The sequence below is a fragment of the Canis aureus genome, chromosome 23 (genome assembly GCF_053574225.1).
Source record: "Canis aureus isolate CA01 chromosome 23, VMU_Caureus_v.1.0, whole genome shotgun sequence".
Classification (NCBI taxonomy): domain Eukaryota; kingdom Metazoa; phylum Chordata; class Mammalia; order Carnivora; family Canidae; genus Canis; species Canis aureus.
Window position 1 is genome coordinate 31,263,520 of NC_135633.1, and position 18,326 is coordinate 31,281,845.

The 18,326-nt window shown below is 35.0% G+C and overlaps 1 protein-coding gene across 10 annotated transcripts in view; it reads right to left on the reverse strand.

The window, feature by feature from the left end:
• NARS2 (asparaginyl-tRNA synthetase 2, mitochondrial) overlaps window positions 1-18,326 on the reverse strand; it is a 135,718-nt gene that overhangs the window by 78,301 nt on the left and 39,091 nt on the right. For all 10 annotated transcript variants that reach the window (XM_077867216.1, XM_077867211.1, XM_077867215.1 and 7 more), the window contains exon 6: window positions 899-993. In XM_077867216.1, the coding sequence (XP_077723342.1) occupies window positions 899-993 (95 nt within the window). The remainder of the gene's footprint in view (window positions 1-898; window positions 994-18,326) is intronic.

Genomic DNA, 18,326 nt, shown 5'->3' on the forward strand with positions numbered 1-18,326 from the left:
GGGCTATTATGATGATAAGTTTTCTGTACAGTATTCTGATAACATTGTCAATTATCTTGTTATTGGAATGATCAAATAACACTTTGTCTCAAAGATAAATCAGAAAAGAAGCTAAGTAAAGTTTATGTTATTTTCAAGACCATGTAATCTGACTTCTAAGACTTTCTAAAGTTACATGTCGTTCCTGATGGTACTTTTGTAGGTTAGTTTTCTTTATAAACCGATGATTTAAAACATTTTTTCTTCCATTTGTTCTGGGTACCTTTTTAAAAATTATTTTATTTATTTATTTATTTATTTATTTATTTATGATTTTATTTATTTATTCATGATACACACACACACACACACAGAGAGAGAGAGAGAGAGAGAGAGAGAGAGGCAGAGACACAGGCAGAGGGAGAAGCAGGCTCCATGCAGGGAGCCTGATGTGGGACTCGATCCTGGGACTCCAGCATCACACCCTGGGCCAAAGGCAGGTGCTAAACCGCTGAGCCACCCAGGGATCCTCCTCCCCCTTTTTTTTAATGAAAGGGGCTGATACCTGGTTTGGATGTGAACTATAATTGCCTTTATTTTCAAAAAGATGATTAATTACACTTACATTCTGATTACATACTAGGAGATTTATTGAAAAAAAAAATTAGCAAAAAAAAAATCACAACCTCTTTCCAGTGTCACATTTTTCACTAAAACCAAAAGTCTAAACAAATGTGATTTAAGGAAGAAACTTGGTTATTGTCAAATCTAAATATACTTCAGTGAATTCAAATGGACTAACAGTAAACACTAATTTCAATTTTTAGGTTTTAGCATTGGAGAAAAAATGCATTACTTCACTCTCACCCAACCCATAATCAGTAGTCCATTAAAGCAAAAGAAAAAGAAAATTCTGTACCCTGACATCACTTCTAGGTGAAGTTGTCCTGAAACAGTTAAGAATGCAGGAACATTGAAGAAATTCTCCTCAGGCATCTTAATTTTGCTTGAAGGCTGCAAATGAAAAACATGAGCCACAAAAAGCTATGAGGTATTCTGCTCTGCTTTCACATTCACATACATGCCACAACTAAAAATCACAATGCAATTAAATATATGTGAGGACAGGTCATTTTCATGAAAATAAATGCAGTTCTCCGTACACTCCTAAAAGAGAAAATGCCTGCTTAGAAAGAGCTAAGGTCAAAGATATTTACTCCATATTTTCAAAACATACAACTAAAGGACATAGTACTTTTGTCACAAGATACACTTCACCCTAAAAAATGATTCTGATTGAGAGACAAGGAAAGAGATTATAGATTAAAAATTTTTAATGTGAAAAATTACATAATCTCTTAAAATTCTGACCTATGATTGAGATTTGATTTTCTCAAGGGAATAGCCTCTAGAACATGTGTTGTCATATTATTAAATTTTTATTAATGCTTTTAAATGCAGATTCTTATAAACACATTATAAGCTTTTATATACATTAACTCCCACCATAACTCAGAAGAGCAGAATCCTATCTTTAAAAGGTACTGAGAGTTATTTAAGATTTTTATAAATTTACAATAGATAAGGGGATTATTTCGTTTGAAACAGGTAGGAAACAAGCCAGTCAGCATTTATCGCAAGCTAAAAAATTATTTGGGGGTCAAATATTACTTACTTTATGTTCTAAAAAAAAGATTATTTATTTATTTGACAGAAAGAGAGAGCACAAGCAGGAGCAGCAGAGGGAGAGGGAGAAGCAGACTCCCCACTGAACAGGGAGCCAGAAGCCAGCAGATCCCAAGACCCCTGGATCATCATGACCCAAGCTGAAGGCAGAGGCTTAACCTACTGAGCCACCTAGGTGCCCCCTAAATGCAATTTATTTATTTATTATGTTTTTTTCCTAAATGCAATTTAAATAGTATAATTAAGAAAGTTTCTGGATCGAAGTATAACTATTATACTTACTTTTTGGGAGGAAAGTTAACTTCCCTACTCTTGTTACTTCAAATTGTGCATTTATTTGAAAGTTTTTTAGTATAATAGTGCAGTTACTATAAAAGCAACAAAGTCAATTTTAAATATGCAATAGAGAATGTGAGTCTCCTTTTAAAAGACTTAGTATCAAATACTGAATTATAGAAACACATGAAATGAAGGCATTTTATTTAATTCTACTGGTTCTAAAAATATTGCATATCATATACAGGCATATATGAGTAAGAAATCTAGTGTAAAACTTACCAGTTGAAATCACTCATTTATTTTGTAACTGCCTGTTATTTTTCAAACTTACTTTGATACTGGTCTTACACGTCCTATCACTGCTTTTTAAAAGCCATCTTTGAATCCCATATTCACTGAGAGGATTCTGTTTCCAAGGACTTAAGTACTCAAGACTAAAAATATTTGCCCTGATATATGTTACGATTTCCAAAATAAAAAAATATACTATACTCTCTACAGTTCCTATTTACTAAATAATTAGGTTTCAAGTAAGGCCCAACACATTATTAGAATATTATATTTTCTCCTTTCCTTTACCTCTTTAATCTATAATTTGTATTGGTGTTATATCTTGACTTCTACACAGTGGTTTCTCTCATTTCATGTGCATAAAAAAAGTCTAGTTTTTTTTTTTTTTAAGATTTTATTTGTTCATGAGAGACAGAGAGAGAGAGAGAGGCAGAGACACAGGCAGAGGGAGAAGCAGGCTCCATGCAGGGAGACGTGGGACTTGATCCTCGGTCCCCAGGATCATGCCCTGGGCTGAAGGTGGCGCTAGACCGCTGAGCCACCCGGGCTACCCAAAAAGTCTAGTTTTTATGACTATACTTTACTCTTTCATTTATTAGCATTTGGACAAAATGGAATCTAATCCTCTTACATCTCTTAAATCCAACTTATTTAAACATGTATAAACATATCACTACTTAATCATGCCTTCCAATGTTGTACATATTTACATACTGAAATTCATATTACGTTTTAAAAAATTACTTTCTTTTATTTCTCCTTTTTATTACAACTTATGCATCACATTGATTTTTAAAAACTTCTGTATGAATTAAGTTATATTATCTATACGCTTTATTTCAGAATTATTAAAGGAACATTATAAAATATTTTAAAAAGTAATTGCTGGGATCCCTGGGTGGTGCAGCGGTTTGGTACCTGCCTTTGGCCCAGGGCGCGATCCTGGAGACCCGGGATCGAATCCCATGTCGGGCTCCCGGTGCATGGAGCCTGCTTCTCCCTCTGCCTATGTCTCTGTGTTTGTGTGTGTGTGTGACTATCATAAATAAATAAAAATTAAAAAAAAAAGTAATTGTTGGGGCAGCCCTGGTGGCGCAGCGGTTTAGTCCCACCTGCAGCCTGGGGTGTGATCCTGGAGACCCAGGATCGAGTCCCGCATCAGGCTCCCTGCATGGAGCCTGCTTCTCCCTCTACCTGCGTCTCTGCCTCTCTCTCTCTCTGTCTCCCATGAATAAATAAATAAAATCTTAAAAAAAAAAAAAGTAATTGTTGAGGGTACTGTCAGCAAACACGGAGGGATAGGTAGCTCTGAAGCACCGTTTCTCCACAGAAAAACTGAAAAGAATTTGTAAAAGCCATCAAAATCAACTGTGGGGACTCTGGTAAATAGTCAAAGGTTTATAGCAACCAAACAAATGCTGAATCAAGAGAGGAAACTTAAAAATGATAGACTCCATCACCAACAACAGACGGCACACTGTCTCAAGCACACATGAAATATTAATCAGGATAGACCATATGTTACGACATAAGACAAATTCAATGTTAAAAAAGACTAAAATCATAAAAGTTCTTTTCTTTACCTGTAATAGAATGAAACTAGAAACATTAAATGGTGCAGTTGCTTAGGAAAACAGTTTGATGGTCTTTTAAAAAGATAAACAAAGAATTACTATGCAACCTACCAATTCTGCTCCTAGGTATATATCTGAAAGAATTAAAACCAGGCACTCAAATACATATATGTACCTTCATGTCCATAAAAGCACTGTTCACAGTAGCCAAAGGCAGAAACAATTCAAATGTCCATTAACAGAAAAAAAAATGTAATATAATATAAACAATGGAATGATATTCAGCCATAAGATGAAGTACTTCTATATACATTAAAATATGGCTAAACCTTGAACACATTATGCTAAGTGAAAGTAAGACATAAAAGGCCACATATTATATGATCCCATTTATATGAAATGTCTAAATGAAGTAAATCCACAGACACTGATGGTTGAGAGCCATGGGTCTGGAGGGGGAAGGAGAAATGGGAATGGGGCATGGGGTTTGTTTTGGGACAATGAAAATGTTTTAGAACTTGATATAGGTAGTTAGTTGTATAACATGATAAATGCACTAAATGCCACAAACTGTACTCTTTAAAATGGTTAATTTTATGCTATATAAATTTCACCTCAATTTTTAAAAGAGCATATATAAGTAGCTATTGGATTTGACAGGGTCAAAACCTACATAGGATTGCAAATTTAAGATTTGTAATCTTAAATACTTTGTAGCAATGAAGAAAGAATAAATTATGCATCTAATTTTGTGGATAGGATTTCTCTTTAACAAGATCCCCAAACTGCAAATGATAAACTGAAAAATGGACAAATTTAACATTAAAATTAAAGATTTCTGTTTAATAAAGGAAGGTATAGGCAAAGTCAAAAGAATGACTTATTAAGAAGAAAATATTTTCAGGGTGCCTGGCTGGCTCAGTCAGTAGATAATGTGACTCCTGATCTCAGGATGGAGAGTTTGAGCCCCATGTTGAGTGTAGAGATTATTAAAAACAAAACCTTAAAAAAAATATTTTCAGCATCTAAGATTGACAAGTGATTAATGGACAGGACAAACAAGGACCTACTGACAAGAAAACAAGAAAGAAAATAAGCTGTTCCCCAAATGGGCAAGTCACATGAAAAGAAATTTACAAAAAGAAAAATTCAAATGGCTAAGATGTACGAGGAAACACTCAAATTTCCTACAAATTAAAGAAATGCAAATGAAAATAAGGCATTTTAAAAAGAATTCACTATATATACCAGAATGACAAAGATTAGAAAGTTGTTTAATGTCAAGTGTAGTTTTAGACTCAAGAGTATGGTAGGGAGATATCTTAGACATGCCCAAGATTCTCAGTCCCTGGTTTATTCGATCAACCGCTAAGCCAGGTACTGTCATGAAGGGATTTTGTAATTAAAACTCCAAATCAGGGCAGCCCCAGTGGCGCAGCAGTTTAGCGTCACCTGTGGCCCAGGGCATGATCCTGGAGACCCTGGATGAGTCCCACTTCGGGCTCTCTGCATGGTGCCTGCTTCTCCCTCTGCCTGTGTCTCTGCCTCTCTCTGTGTCTCTATGAATGAATGAATAAATAAATAAAAATCTTTAAAAAAAATAAAATAAAATAAAAGTCCAAATCAGTGACCACAGGCAGTAATCTCTCTGACATCAGCTGTATAATATTTTTCTACATATGTCTCTTGAGGCAAAGGAAAGAAGCAGAAATAAATTGGGACTACATCAAAATAAAAAGCTTCTGAACACTGAAGGAAACACAAAATTAAAAGGCAATCTACTAAATGGGAGAAGATAATTGCAAACGACATATCCAATAAAGGCTTAGTATCCAAAACATATTAAGGACTTATACAACTAACTCAACACCCCAAAAATGAATAACGCAATTCAAAAATGGGCAAAAGAAACGAACAGACACTTCTTCAAAGAAAACTTTCAGGTAGCCAACAGACACAAGAAAAGATGCTCAGCATTACTCATCATCAAGGAAATGCAAATCAAAATCACAATGAGGAGATCCCTGGGTGGCTCAGCATTTTAGCACCCGCCTTCCGCCCAGGGTGTGATCCTGGAGTCCCGGGATGGAGTCCCGGGATTGAGTCCTGCATCAGGCTCCCTGCATGGAGCCGGCTTCTCCCTCTGCCTGTGTCTCTGCCTCTCTGCCTCTCTCTCTATCTGTCTGTCTCTCTGTCTCTCATGAATAAATAAATAAAATCTTTAAAAAAAATCACTATGAGATATCACCTCACACCTGTCAAAACGGATAAAATAAAAACCACAAGCAACAACAGGTGTTGGTGAGGATGTGGAAAAAAAAAAAAGGAAACCTTTTCTTGCAGTGTTGGTGGGAATGTAAACTAGTGCAGCCACTGTGGAAAATAGTATGGAAGTTCTTCAAAAAATGAAAAACAGAGCTACCCTACAGTGCAGCAATTGGGCTACCAGGCATTTACTCCCAAAACACACACAAAAAATACTAATTCAAAGGGATACACGCAACCCTATGTTTATTGCAGCATTATTTACAATAGCCAAACTATGGAAGCAGCCCACATGTCCATCAATAGATGAAATGAATAAATAAAATGTGGGAGATATGTGTGTACACACACACACATATACATCATATATGTACACATATATGTAATGGAAAATTATACAGCCGTAAAAGAGAATGAAATCTTGCTATTTGCAACAACATGGACAGAGCTACAGAGTATAATGCTAAGTGAAATAAGTCAGATAAAGACAAATACCATATGATCTCACTCATATGCAGAATTTAAGAAACAAAACAAACAAACAAAGGAAAAGAAAAAAAGGAAGAGGCAAATCAAGAAACAGATTCCTAACTCTAGAGAATAAACTGATGGTTACTAGAGGGGAGACAGGTGGGGAGATGGGTGAAATAGGGGTTGGGGATTAAAGAGTGCACTTACCATGATGAAAAGAATAAAGAAATGAGCAAAAAAAAAAAAAAAAAAAAAAAAGATATTTATTTGTTCTGCCTTACAGTTCATTTACTAGAAGATCCAAAAATGAAAAAATAAAATTCCAAATCAGATGGCCTCAAGATTTGGGAGATTTTTCTGGATATTCCTGACCGAACCACATGAACCCTTTAAAAGCAGAAATGTTTTCTACAGCTGGTTGCAGAAAAGGAAGTCAGAGATTTGAAGCAGGAGAATTCAAAAGATTGTCACTGGCTTGAAGATGGAGAAGGCCACAGGCAAAGGTACTTAGGACAGTCCCTAGGAGCTGAGAGCAAACTAGCCAATAGTCACCAACAAGATGAGAATTTCAGTCCTAGAATGCAAGGAACTGAATTTGGCTGATAGAATAAATGATTTTCAAAGGAAATGTCAAATTCCAACAGACAATGCAACTGGTACACACACTGGTTTCAGCCTTGTAAGATCCTGATGGAAAACCCAGCTACAACATCACGGACTATTGGTACACAGAACTGAGTAATCAAAGGTGTTGTTTTATGTCACTGGGTTTGAGTCAATTTGTTACAAGGTCATAAAAAACGAATTCATAGGAAAACTGGAACCTTCTCATAAGGTCCATATGGTGTAAACTGGTACTACTATTCCAGAGAAGTTCATGAAGTTAAGAATATATATGCCCTATGACCTGGGAATTCCTGGATATATATTCCAGAGAAATTTTTACACAAGTCCATTAGGGAATATGTTGAAGACTATTTAATTACTTTTTTTCTGGGGGTAATTTAGAACTGGACACCCTAAGAATCCTTAACTAGAAGAATAAGTAAAATACAGCAAATACCACTGGATTATTTTGTAGCAATGAGAAGCAACAAATAAATATACCTACATAGAATTTCAACAGAGTTAAATGGGTAAAATAGGAAACAGAAAAGATACATAATACATTATCATTAATGTGAACTAAAATCACATACAAAAGATCACTCCTATTTTATGAGGCTATATACGTAATAAAAGATGATATAGCAACTACCTTAAAGTGCGTACCTCTGAGACAGACAAAAAAGAATGGGAGCAGAGACTGGGATAAAGAGGAATAAATAAAACAAAAAAGGGTCTATGCTGAATTTGTGCTTTGTTGGCTTGGCATTATTGTTCCCACTGGAATGGAGGACTAAGTTTCCTGCTTGGTTCCAGATTATGGTTGGCCATCTGTTGTTAGGAATGTGCAAAAGATCTGAGAGGTGGGGCACCTGGGTCGCTCAGTGGTTAAGCGTCTGCTTTTGGCTCAGGTCATGATCCTGGGGTCCTGGGATGGAGTCCTGCAAGAACTCCCTGCGGGGAGCCTGCTAATCCCTCTGCCTGTGTCTCTGCCTCTCTCTGTGTGTCTCTTATGAATAAATAAAATCTTTAAAAAACAAACAAAAAACCCACAAAAGATCTGAAAGGAGAAACTAAAGCTGAAGTCATGACTCTCAGAAGATTGTGGCAGTCTGACACAGTGACACACATATACTGAGGTGCTCAGTGATCTCTAGTTTCTAGCTTGTCTTCTGTATTACTATCTTGCTCTAAGATAACCACCAAATGCTGGACTGCAATTACTACAGAGTAATTAGATTAGATTAAATGCATTAATGACTTCAATTTATCACACCTTTCTGTATCAGCACCCCTTGGCAAATTGTTGCACACTAAATCTGAGTTTGGCCATGTGACTTATTTTGATCAATGACATAGTAACAAAAATTGACAAAAATAGTGGCTTGAGAAAGATGCCTGTGCATTTCCATATTCTTTCTTGGACCTAGACCACCAAAGAGATCATGCCCTGATTAACATGATAGAGAAATTTAAGAGACATGTGAGGCCATCCTCAAATGGCCTGCTCCCCACCAAACCAACAGCTAACCAATTGTAACAGGGATCAGAATCACCCAAATGACCTGTAGACTTAATGGGAAAGAATAAATGGTTTTGTTACACAATTAATATAGAAGTGCCTTTCCAAGACCAATAACAACAGTATACCATGAATGAAAATTGTTTTTATTTCAACTTTGTCTTCCTGAGATTAAAAGAATACACATTCAGATATATACATATTTACAGAAACAACTAAAGCCAATATGCTCTAAACACCATGTGCCATGTACTGTGCTAAAGAGTTTACAAGCAACCTAAAAAAGTACTAGTATTCCCATTTACAGAGGAGAAAATGAGACAAAGAAGTTATTAATTTAACTTGCCTAACGTGAGGCACAATATGAATCAAAGTGGTCTGGCCAGAATCTCTATCTTTAACTACAATGTGATAGTGCCACAAAATATTTTCAGGATTCACAAGAAATAACAATGGTTGATTCAGGGGAAGGAAAGTAGATCATTGGGGAACAAAGGTGGGATAGAATCCTTTTGTACTTTTAAATTAGTACCTATGAACCATGAACTATATTATCCATTCAAAAAAGATACTTAAAATAATATTTTTTTAAAAGTATAATCTTAGGTAATCTTAGGTACTATTAGGTACTCAAATGGTATATGGGTTTATCCCATGTATTCTTTTTTTAATTTGTTTTTTGATACAAACAGATTTCATTTATTATTATAATTATTGTCTTTTTTTTTTTTTAAGTAAGCTTTATGCCCAACATGGGGCTTGCACTCAACGACCCTGAAATCAGGAGTTACATGCTCTACTGACTGTGCTAGGCAGGTGCTCTATTCCCTGTGCATTCTTTATCACATAAACACTAATGATTTTATCTTTTGTCCTATGGTGGCGCAGATTCCTTTGATCAGCACCAATAAAAAATTTAAAACCAAGAACAAAGCATGGAACAAAATCAAATACCAGGAGAATATAGGTGGTTCTATTGTACTACCTGTAATAAAAACACAGTTGGGGGAGGGCCAAGAGAAGAGAAGGCCAAATGATCACTGAGTTCTTTGAGGAGGGAATGAGTTTATATACCTTGGTATGCTAAGTACCTATCACAGTGCCAGGGATAAGTAATTGTTCCATAAATGCTTTTTGACCAAGAGTGAGTCAAGTGTGAATAGAGGGAGTTAGCCATCAGAAGTCAGAAGAGACAAAGTGATAAAGAAGCAAGGAAAGCACAAAAAGCATATGTAACACATTTAGCCATAAAAGCTTCTAGCAGCAGTGTCATAGCTTTGCTGGTCTAAAAGATAGCTTTAGTGCACTTTTGGTGGTATGTTTGTTTTCCAATATAGGTACTGATAAGCATATAGTTTTGCAGGAAGTTTCTTATATTAATTCTTATAACTATACTGCTTATAATTAATACTGTTACTTTCCTAGTAGACCTGTAAAACAGGTGTTTATTATTTCTTTAATGTCACCATCGTCTTAACATCTACAAGAATGTTTAAAAATACAAAAGGTAGAGAATGTATTTTGAGTATATGGTTGTAAGTTTAAAGTAGCTTAGAGAAAAAATTTCATTTTCTGCACAGAAATAAACTGTGTGCCTACTATGACTCTTCCTCCTATCCACTCCCACTCACAAACACATACTTTACAGACATCCTATATAATTAAATATCATTTTTGGCTAAATATGAAAAGACATGTACTCTCTCACCCACCTTTCGAACATCTGACATCAAACAGACAAATTTGGAAAGGACAAGATACTACTACCATCAATATAATCTTCTGATAACTGAAAAAAAAAATCTCAACTTCATCTGTTTCTGCATTCTGATGGATGTGGCTCACTCAGTTCCAAAGAAGGTATATATCTATATACTCTCTTATATAACCTTTACTCTCCCTAAACAAATCACCCCAGTTACCTCTGGGACAGCTTCCTTATTTTCTCCTTTCTTTATGCTTGCAAGTCTTAAAATTGCCCAAATTTACGTCAAGCACTATGAGAGTGCTAAGGTTTAAAATAAAAATTAAACCTAATACTAAAAGCTTCAGGTTTTATTTATTTTTAAGTTTCTGAAGCAAAATACTGAGCTGGGTGACATTTAGTTGTTATTTTCTGTGCTTCTCCTGTATGTTTAGAATTATAAAAAACCAAAGATCAATATTTACAACTCTTAAAAATGTCCAGCATATGACTGTATGATCTCTATGTCAATACTTCACATTCTCCAATTTTCCTCAAGCATAAAATAGTTTCTTATTCAATTTTACCATTTTTGTTTTGCTTAATTACCAGTGTTTTGTAAGTTGTCACTAAAAGTTACAGTATTTTACCCACATGATGCACTAAATAGTCTTATGGCTGCCCTGTGAATATAATTATTACATATTTCTGTGAGGGAAAATAAGCTCTAAGATCCAAATAGCTATCTTAAAAATAAACTTTCTAAATCTCTGAATATTATGTTTCTGCTGTATTCTAAAAAAAGAAAACAAAATAACTAAAATGTAATTAAAGAAATAAAATAGAAACTACTTTATGCACTATCAAAACACAATAGCACAAGGGGTAATGGAAAGGGAATTGGGCGGGGGATTGGGGTGACTGGGTAATGGGCACTGAGGGGGGCACTTGGCGGGATGAGCACTGGGTGTTATGCTATATGTTGGCAAATTGAACTCCAATTAAAACATTTAAAAAAAATAAATAAAATTTTTTAAAAAGCACAATAGCAAAAATCAGTAAGTATGAGGCAAGTGACAAGATACCAAGCATTCTTCCTAGTTTATGTTCAGAAATATTTTTCACAATGAATGAATGTTCTGATTCTAAAATTGTATTTCATGTACAAGTACTTTAAAAAGTGTCTTTATATTCTTTTGTCTGATTCGATCTCTGCTCAGGTCTAGATCTCAGAGTTGTGACTTTGAGCTCCACACTAGGGTGCACATAGGTGTGGAGCCTACTTGAAAAAATTTTAAAAATATATAAATATTTTTAAAAATATTATTCTTTATATTCTCTTATATTTTATTATTTCTTCCAAATAAAATACTCAAGAAGTTGAAAGAAATATGTTTGAGGTGGGTTAAGAATAGATGAATTATGTACCATAATTCTAAGGATCATAGAAATTACTACTGATGTGCTGGAAAACCAGAAATTACCACAGCATTATTATCCCAAAATTCTCGGGGTGGGGGGGGTGGGGGGGGAGGAGAACATATATCTACATCACACCATCTGCCACAATGTAAGTAAAATTCTGCAACTCATTTCTGGTTGATACAATTATATGGTTACAAAGTTGACCTAGTGCCTCTTCTTCAATGATTTGAGATACTATCTTTGTAATATAACTTGGGTCTATTTCTGAGCTTTAAGTTCTATCCTCTGGCTTATTTATGTACCAATAACACTATTTTTAAAAAAATGAAATTAAGACTTATGTTTTTACAGAGAGAGTGAGAGCATGTGAGTGAGCATGAGAGAAAGCGGGGGTGGGGGTGGGGCGGGGGGGGTAGTGAGGGGGAGAGAGAGTCCTTAAGCAGACTCCCCAACAGGTGCAGGGCAATTCCAGGACCCTGAGATCATGACCTGAGCTGAAATCAAGAGCTGGCCGTTCAACCGACTAAGCCACCCAGGCTTGCCTAACACACTATTTTAATATAGAGGCTTTATAGCATTTTTAAATTTCTGGTTATTCCACAATTTTAAAAACTTTTTATTTTTTAAGTTTTTGTTTAAATTCCAATTAGTTAACAGTGTAATATTAGTTTCAGGTGTAGTAGTATGTAGTAACTCAACACTTCCATATGTCAACCAGTGCTCATCACAACAAGTTATACTCCTTAATCCCTATCACCTTGCCTCAGGATACCTATCTAGAAAGAAGTTGCTATAGCCTACCATTTTTGATCACTGTATTCCTTAGCATTAACATGAATGAAGCCTTTTCCAAGGTCTCTCCATTGAAAAATAAATGTGTGTCTCAGCTCAAATATAGATATTGCCCGTATTTTCAGGCCCTACTTCAAGTCATTTTTCAATTGAACAAATACTTACAGAATGACTACTATGTGCCAGGTATTAGACTAAATGCAGGGATACAATAGTGAATTAGAGAAAAGATCCCTGAGGAACTCCAATATTTTTCAATTTTGCAGGTTAACACTGTGAAACAGAAGCTATTTAATGTGAAGCACTAACCTTGATCTTTGGTAACTTGTGAATATGTCCGGAGGTTACATCTACAAAGTCCTACTTTATTCACTCATTTATCAATTGGCCTAAAATCCCAAAGGAACTTACAGAACTTTCCCCAAGTTTCTTAATTCTTTAAGGTGTCCAAAATTAAAAAACAAAACAAAACCTGGCTCATAGATTGCTGAAAAACAAACTGCTGCTCATTTTAATGGCCAAGGGTGGGGGGTATTCAAATCACATGATCCACAGAAAATGACTCACAAGCAGCGTCTTGGCCAAGCATGCTGAAAAGCCAGTCAATACCACTACGTATCTATTAGAATGACCAAAATCCTAACACTAACAACACCAAATGCTGGCGAAGATATAGATTAACAGGAATTCTCACTCATTGCTGTTGGGAATACAATATGGCACAGTCACTTTGGAGGATAGTTTGGTGGTTTCTTACAAAACTAAGTAAACGTGAGCAATTGCACTGCTTGATACCTGCCCAAAGGAGTTGAAAACTTGCATCAAAACCTGCACACATTATGCTTACAGCAGCTTTATTCACAATCGTCAAAACTTGGAAGCAACCAAGACACCCTAGCTGAATGGATAAACTGTAGTACATCCTGATAACAGAATATTATTCAGCTAAGAAGAAATGAGCTGTCAAGCCATGCAAAGTCGTATTACAAATGCATATTACTAAGTGAAAAAAGTCAACATGAAAAGGCTGCATACTGTATGATTCCAACTGTATGGTACTCTGGAAAGGCAAAACCATGGAGGCAATAAAAAAGATCAGTGGTTGCCAGGGGGAAGGATGGGGAGAGGGATGAATAGGTACAACACAGAAGATTTTTTAAAGCATTGAAACTACTCTGAATGATACTATAATGGTAGCTATACATCATTATACATTTGTCCAAACACAAGGTACAACACAAAGAATGAATCCTAAAGTAAACTAAGGACTTTGGGAATAATGATGTGTCAATACAGAGCCAACAATTTAACAAATGTACCACTCTGGTGGGGGACACTGATAAGGGGGAGGCTATGTATGTGTAGGGCAGGGAGTTTATAGGAAGTATTTGTGTCTTTGCTCAATTTTGCTTTCAATCTTAAAGGTTTCTAAAAAGGAAAGACCATTTAAAAAAACTCCATCAATGCATGGATCTCTATGATCAACATGCTATATACTTCATTTGCCAAGAGAAATGGTCTCATTTCTATCAGTCTCAGCAAATGTAAACAAGAAAGAGATAAAGTACTCACACAGAATACATGCAGCACCAGGGAGCTGAGGAGGTTGTCTGTATTCATATAGGGCACATCTTGATCTTTACTCTGGTTTCTTTATCACAAAGATAAGATTCAGAAATAGGAATGTGTTTATTTTTTTACACTTTGTAAATGTGCCCAGAAGTTTCAGAATTAGGTGATAAAACCATTAATTAAATAAATACAGAGGAACAGAACTGAATTATCACCTCATTACTTAAAACATTCCTTTTTAGGAATTTTTAAGCTTCCTATATTGTCAATAAGGAATATAATCTCACTTGAAAAAAACAAAAAAAAATTTGTAAGCATGTTAAAGCTTTAGAGAAGATGCTTGGATAGCATGGTTTAATGCATTCAAAAATTGGTAATAATTTAATTATGAAACAAAAATAGCATGTTTCTACTAAAAGTATTTGCTGAAAGAACACTAAAAACCTACTAATCTTTTTTCTTTAAATATTCTATTGCAACACACAAAACACATGTTTGAAAAGTACAGCTCGATGATTTATCACAAAATATATGCCTTGGTGATTACTGTCCAGAACACAAAACAGTAACAACATATGATAAAACTCTAGTAACCCCGTTTCCAATAACTCATCTTTCCTCCCCAAACTGTTAACCTGATCATCAAAACATTATATTACTTTTCTAAGAAAAACAAATGAAGCCCAAAGTTAATGGAAGGAAGGAAATAACAAAGGATCAGTGTGGAAATAAATGAAATAGAAACTAAAAAGAAAACAGAAAATATCAATAAAACTAAGAGCTAGTTTTTTGAAAATATTAACAAAATCAACAAACCATGAGCTCAACTTAACCAAGAATAAAAGAGGGCTCCACAAATAAAACTGTAAATGAAAGGAGATATTACAACTGGTAACACATAAATACAAAGGATTATAAGATGACCATGAACAATTAATTGTACAACCTAGAAGAAATAAATTCCTAATAACATACACCTACTCTGAAGAAAAGTAATCAAAAACCTTCCAAAAAAGAAAAGTCCAGGACCAGAGGGTTTCACTGATGAATTGTACCACACAATTAAAGAATACCAATCCTTCTCAAACTCACCCAAAAAATGAGGAGAAGGAATATATCCAAACTCATTTTACAAGGGCAGCATTACCCTAATAATGCCAAAGCCAGGCATGGACACTAGAAGAAAAAAATAGGCCAATATCCCTGATGAACATGGATATAAAAATACTTAACAAAATGTTAGCAAACCAAATTCAACATTGCTTTAAAAGGTCATACACTATGATCAAGTGGGATTTATTCCAGGAATGCAAAGATGGTTTAATAACCACAAATGCATCAATGTGATACACCACATGATCAAAACAAAGGACAAAAATTATATGATCATCTCAACTGATGCAGAAAAACCACTTGACAAAATTCACCATTCTTTCATGATAAAAACTCTCAATAACTTGGAAGGAATGTACTTCAACACAAGGCCATCTATTGCAAGCCCACAGCTAACATCAGACTCGATGAAATGTGGAAAAGTCTTTCCTCTAACTGAAGAAAAAGACAAGAAAGCTCACTCTCACCACTTTTAAACAACATAGTACTGGAAGTTCTAGCCAGAGCAGGAAAGAAAAGAAAAAAGAAAAAAGAAAAGAAAAGAAAAGAAAAGAGAAAAGAAAAGAAAAGAAAAGAGAAAGAAAGAAAGAAAGAAAGAAAAAAGAAAAGAAAAAAAAGAAAAAAGGAAAGGACAGAAAAGAAAGAAAGAAAAGAAAAGAAAAGAAAAGAAAAGAAAAGAAAAGAAAAGAAAAGAAAAGAAAAGAAAAGAAAAGAAAGAAAGAAATGGCATTCAAACTGGAAAGAAAGAAGTAAAATTTAACCATGGAGGTAAAAGATCTGCACAATGAAAAGACACTGATGAAAGAAACTGAAGAAGACACAAATAAGAAGTATTCCATGCTCAAGGATCAGAAGGATTAATATTTTTTAAAAGATTTTATTTATTTATTCATGAGAATGCACAGAGAGGAGAGAGAGGCAGAGACACAGGCTGAGGGAGAAGCAGGCTTCACACAGGGAGCCCGACGTGGGACTCGATCCAGGGTCTCCAGGATCACACCCTGGGCTGCAGGCGGCGCTAAACCGCTGAGCCACTGGGGCTGCCCGGATTAAATTTTTTAAATGTCTATACTACCTAAAGTGGTCTACAGATTCAGTGCAATCCCTATCAAAATTCCGATGGCATTTTCACAGAAATAGAGAAAGCAATACCAACATTTATATAGAACTATAAAAGACTCTGAATAGCCAAAGCAATCTTGAGAAAGAAAAGCAAAGTTGGAGGCATCAAACTTTCTGATTTCAAACTATTACAAAACTATCAAAACAGTATGCTATAGGCAGAAAAACACATAGGTAAATGGAACAGAATAGAGTCCAGAAGTAAACTCATGTAATAAATGGTCAATAATTTATAACAAAGGAGTCAAGAACATACAGTGGAAAAAGGATGGTCTCTTCAATAAATTGTGTTAGGAAAACTGGACAGTCACATGCAAAAGAATGAAACTGGACCACTATCTTACACAACACACAAAAATCAACTCAAAATGGACTGACGACTTGAACATCAGACCTGAAATCATAAAACTCCTAGAACTTCAACACGGGGGTAAACTGCTTGACACTGGTCATTACAATGATTTTTTGATTTGACATCAAACTAAAAGGCTTCTGCACAGCAAAGGAAAACATCAACAAGATGAAAAGGAAACCTATGAGATGGGAGAAAATAATTGCAAAATCACATATCTGAGAATGGATTAACATCCAAAATATACAAGGAATTCAATATAATTCAATAGCAAAATAAATAAAATAAATAACTCGATTAAAAAAATGGGCAAAGGACCTAGGAGACATTGTTCTAAAGAAGATATACAAATGGCCAACATGTACAGGAAAAGGTGTTCAACATCATTAATCATCAAAGAAATACAAACCAAAACCACAGTGAAATACCACCTCATATCTGTTAGGATTCTATTATCAAAAAGGTAACAAAGAACAAATGCCAGGGAAGATGTGGAGTAAAGGAAACCCTTGTACATTTGATGGTGGGAATGTAAACTGGCAAGGCCTCTCTAGAAAACAGTACGGAAACACCTCAAGAAATTAAAAATATAACTACCCTATGATACAATAATCCCACTTCTGAGTCTATATCCAAAGGATATGAAATCATCACCTCAAAGAGATATCTATATCTTCATGTTCACAACAGTATTATTCACAATAGACAAGGTCTGCAAATAATCTATGTGTCTGTCAACAGATAGCAGGTAAAGAAAATGTGAGATGTGTATATTTATACATGTACACACACACATGCACACACAGAGGAATATTATTGAGTATTAAAAAAAAAAGAAGGAAATTCTGTCATGTGCAACAACATGGATGAATCTGGAAGGCAATATGCTAAGGGAAAAAGCCAGACAAAGACAAATATCTCATGGTATCACTTAAATGTGGAATCTTAAAGACAAAAACAAAAATAAAAACCCAAACTCACAGAAACAAAGAGTAGAAAAGTGATGGCTAGCAAGTGGGGAAAATAGGGATAGGTTGGTAAAAGGGTACAACTTTCAGCTACAAGATAAGTAAGTTCTGAGGATCTAATGCATAATATGATTACTGTAATTGAGAACATCATTTTATATCATTGAAATTTACTAAGAGAAGAGAACTTAAATGTTCTCCCCACCAAAAAAGGTAAATAGGCAAGGTTAGGTAGATGTACTAATTAACCTGATGGGGGGAATCCTTTCACAGTGTGTAAGTATATCAGATCAATTATATGTCAGTAAGGTTAAGAAAAACCTTTCTATTACTTTTCTGTTTCTGACTTAATATAACAGCAGTCATAAAGTATGTTTGACTTCTTCACTCCAAATTATACTTGTAAGACTTACCCATGTTGTTATGTGTTTTGCTGAAATTCATTAATTTTTATTTTTGTAGGGTATTCCATTGTTTAATTTTATGACAATTTATTCTGCTGTTCATATACATTTGAACTGCTTTCACTTTCTGAAGCTAATATGAATAATACTGTTATGTACATTTCTATATGTCTAGTGATACGCATTTGTATGGAGAACTGTTGAGTTATTGGGTATGCCTA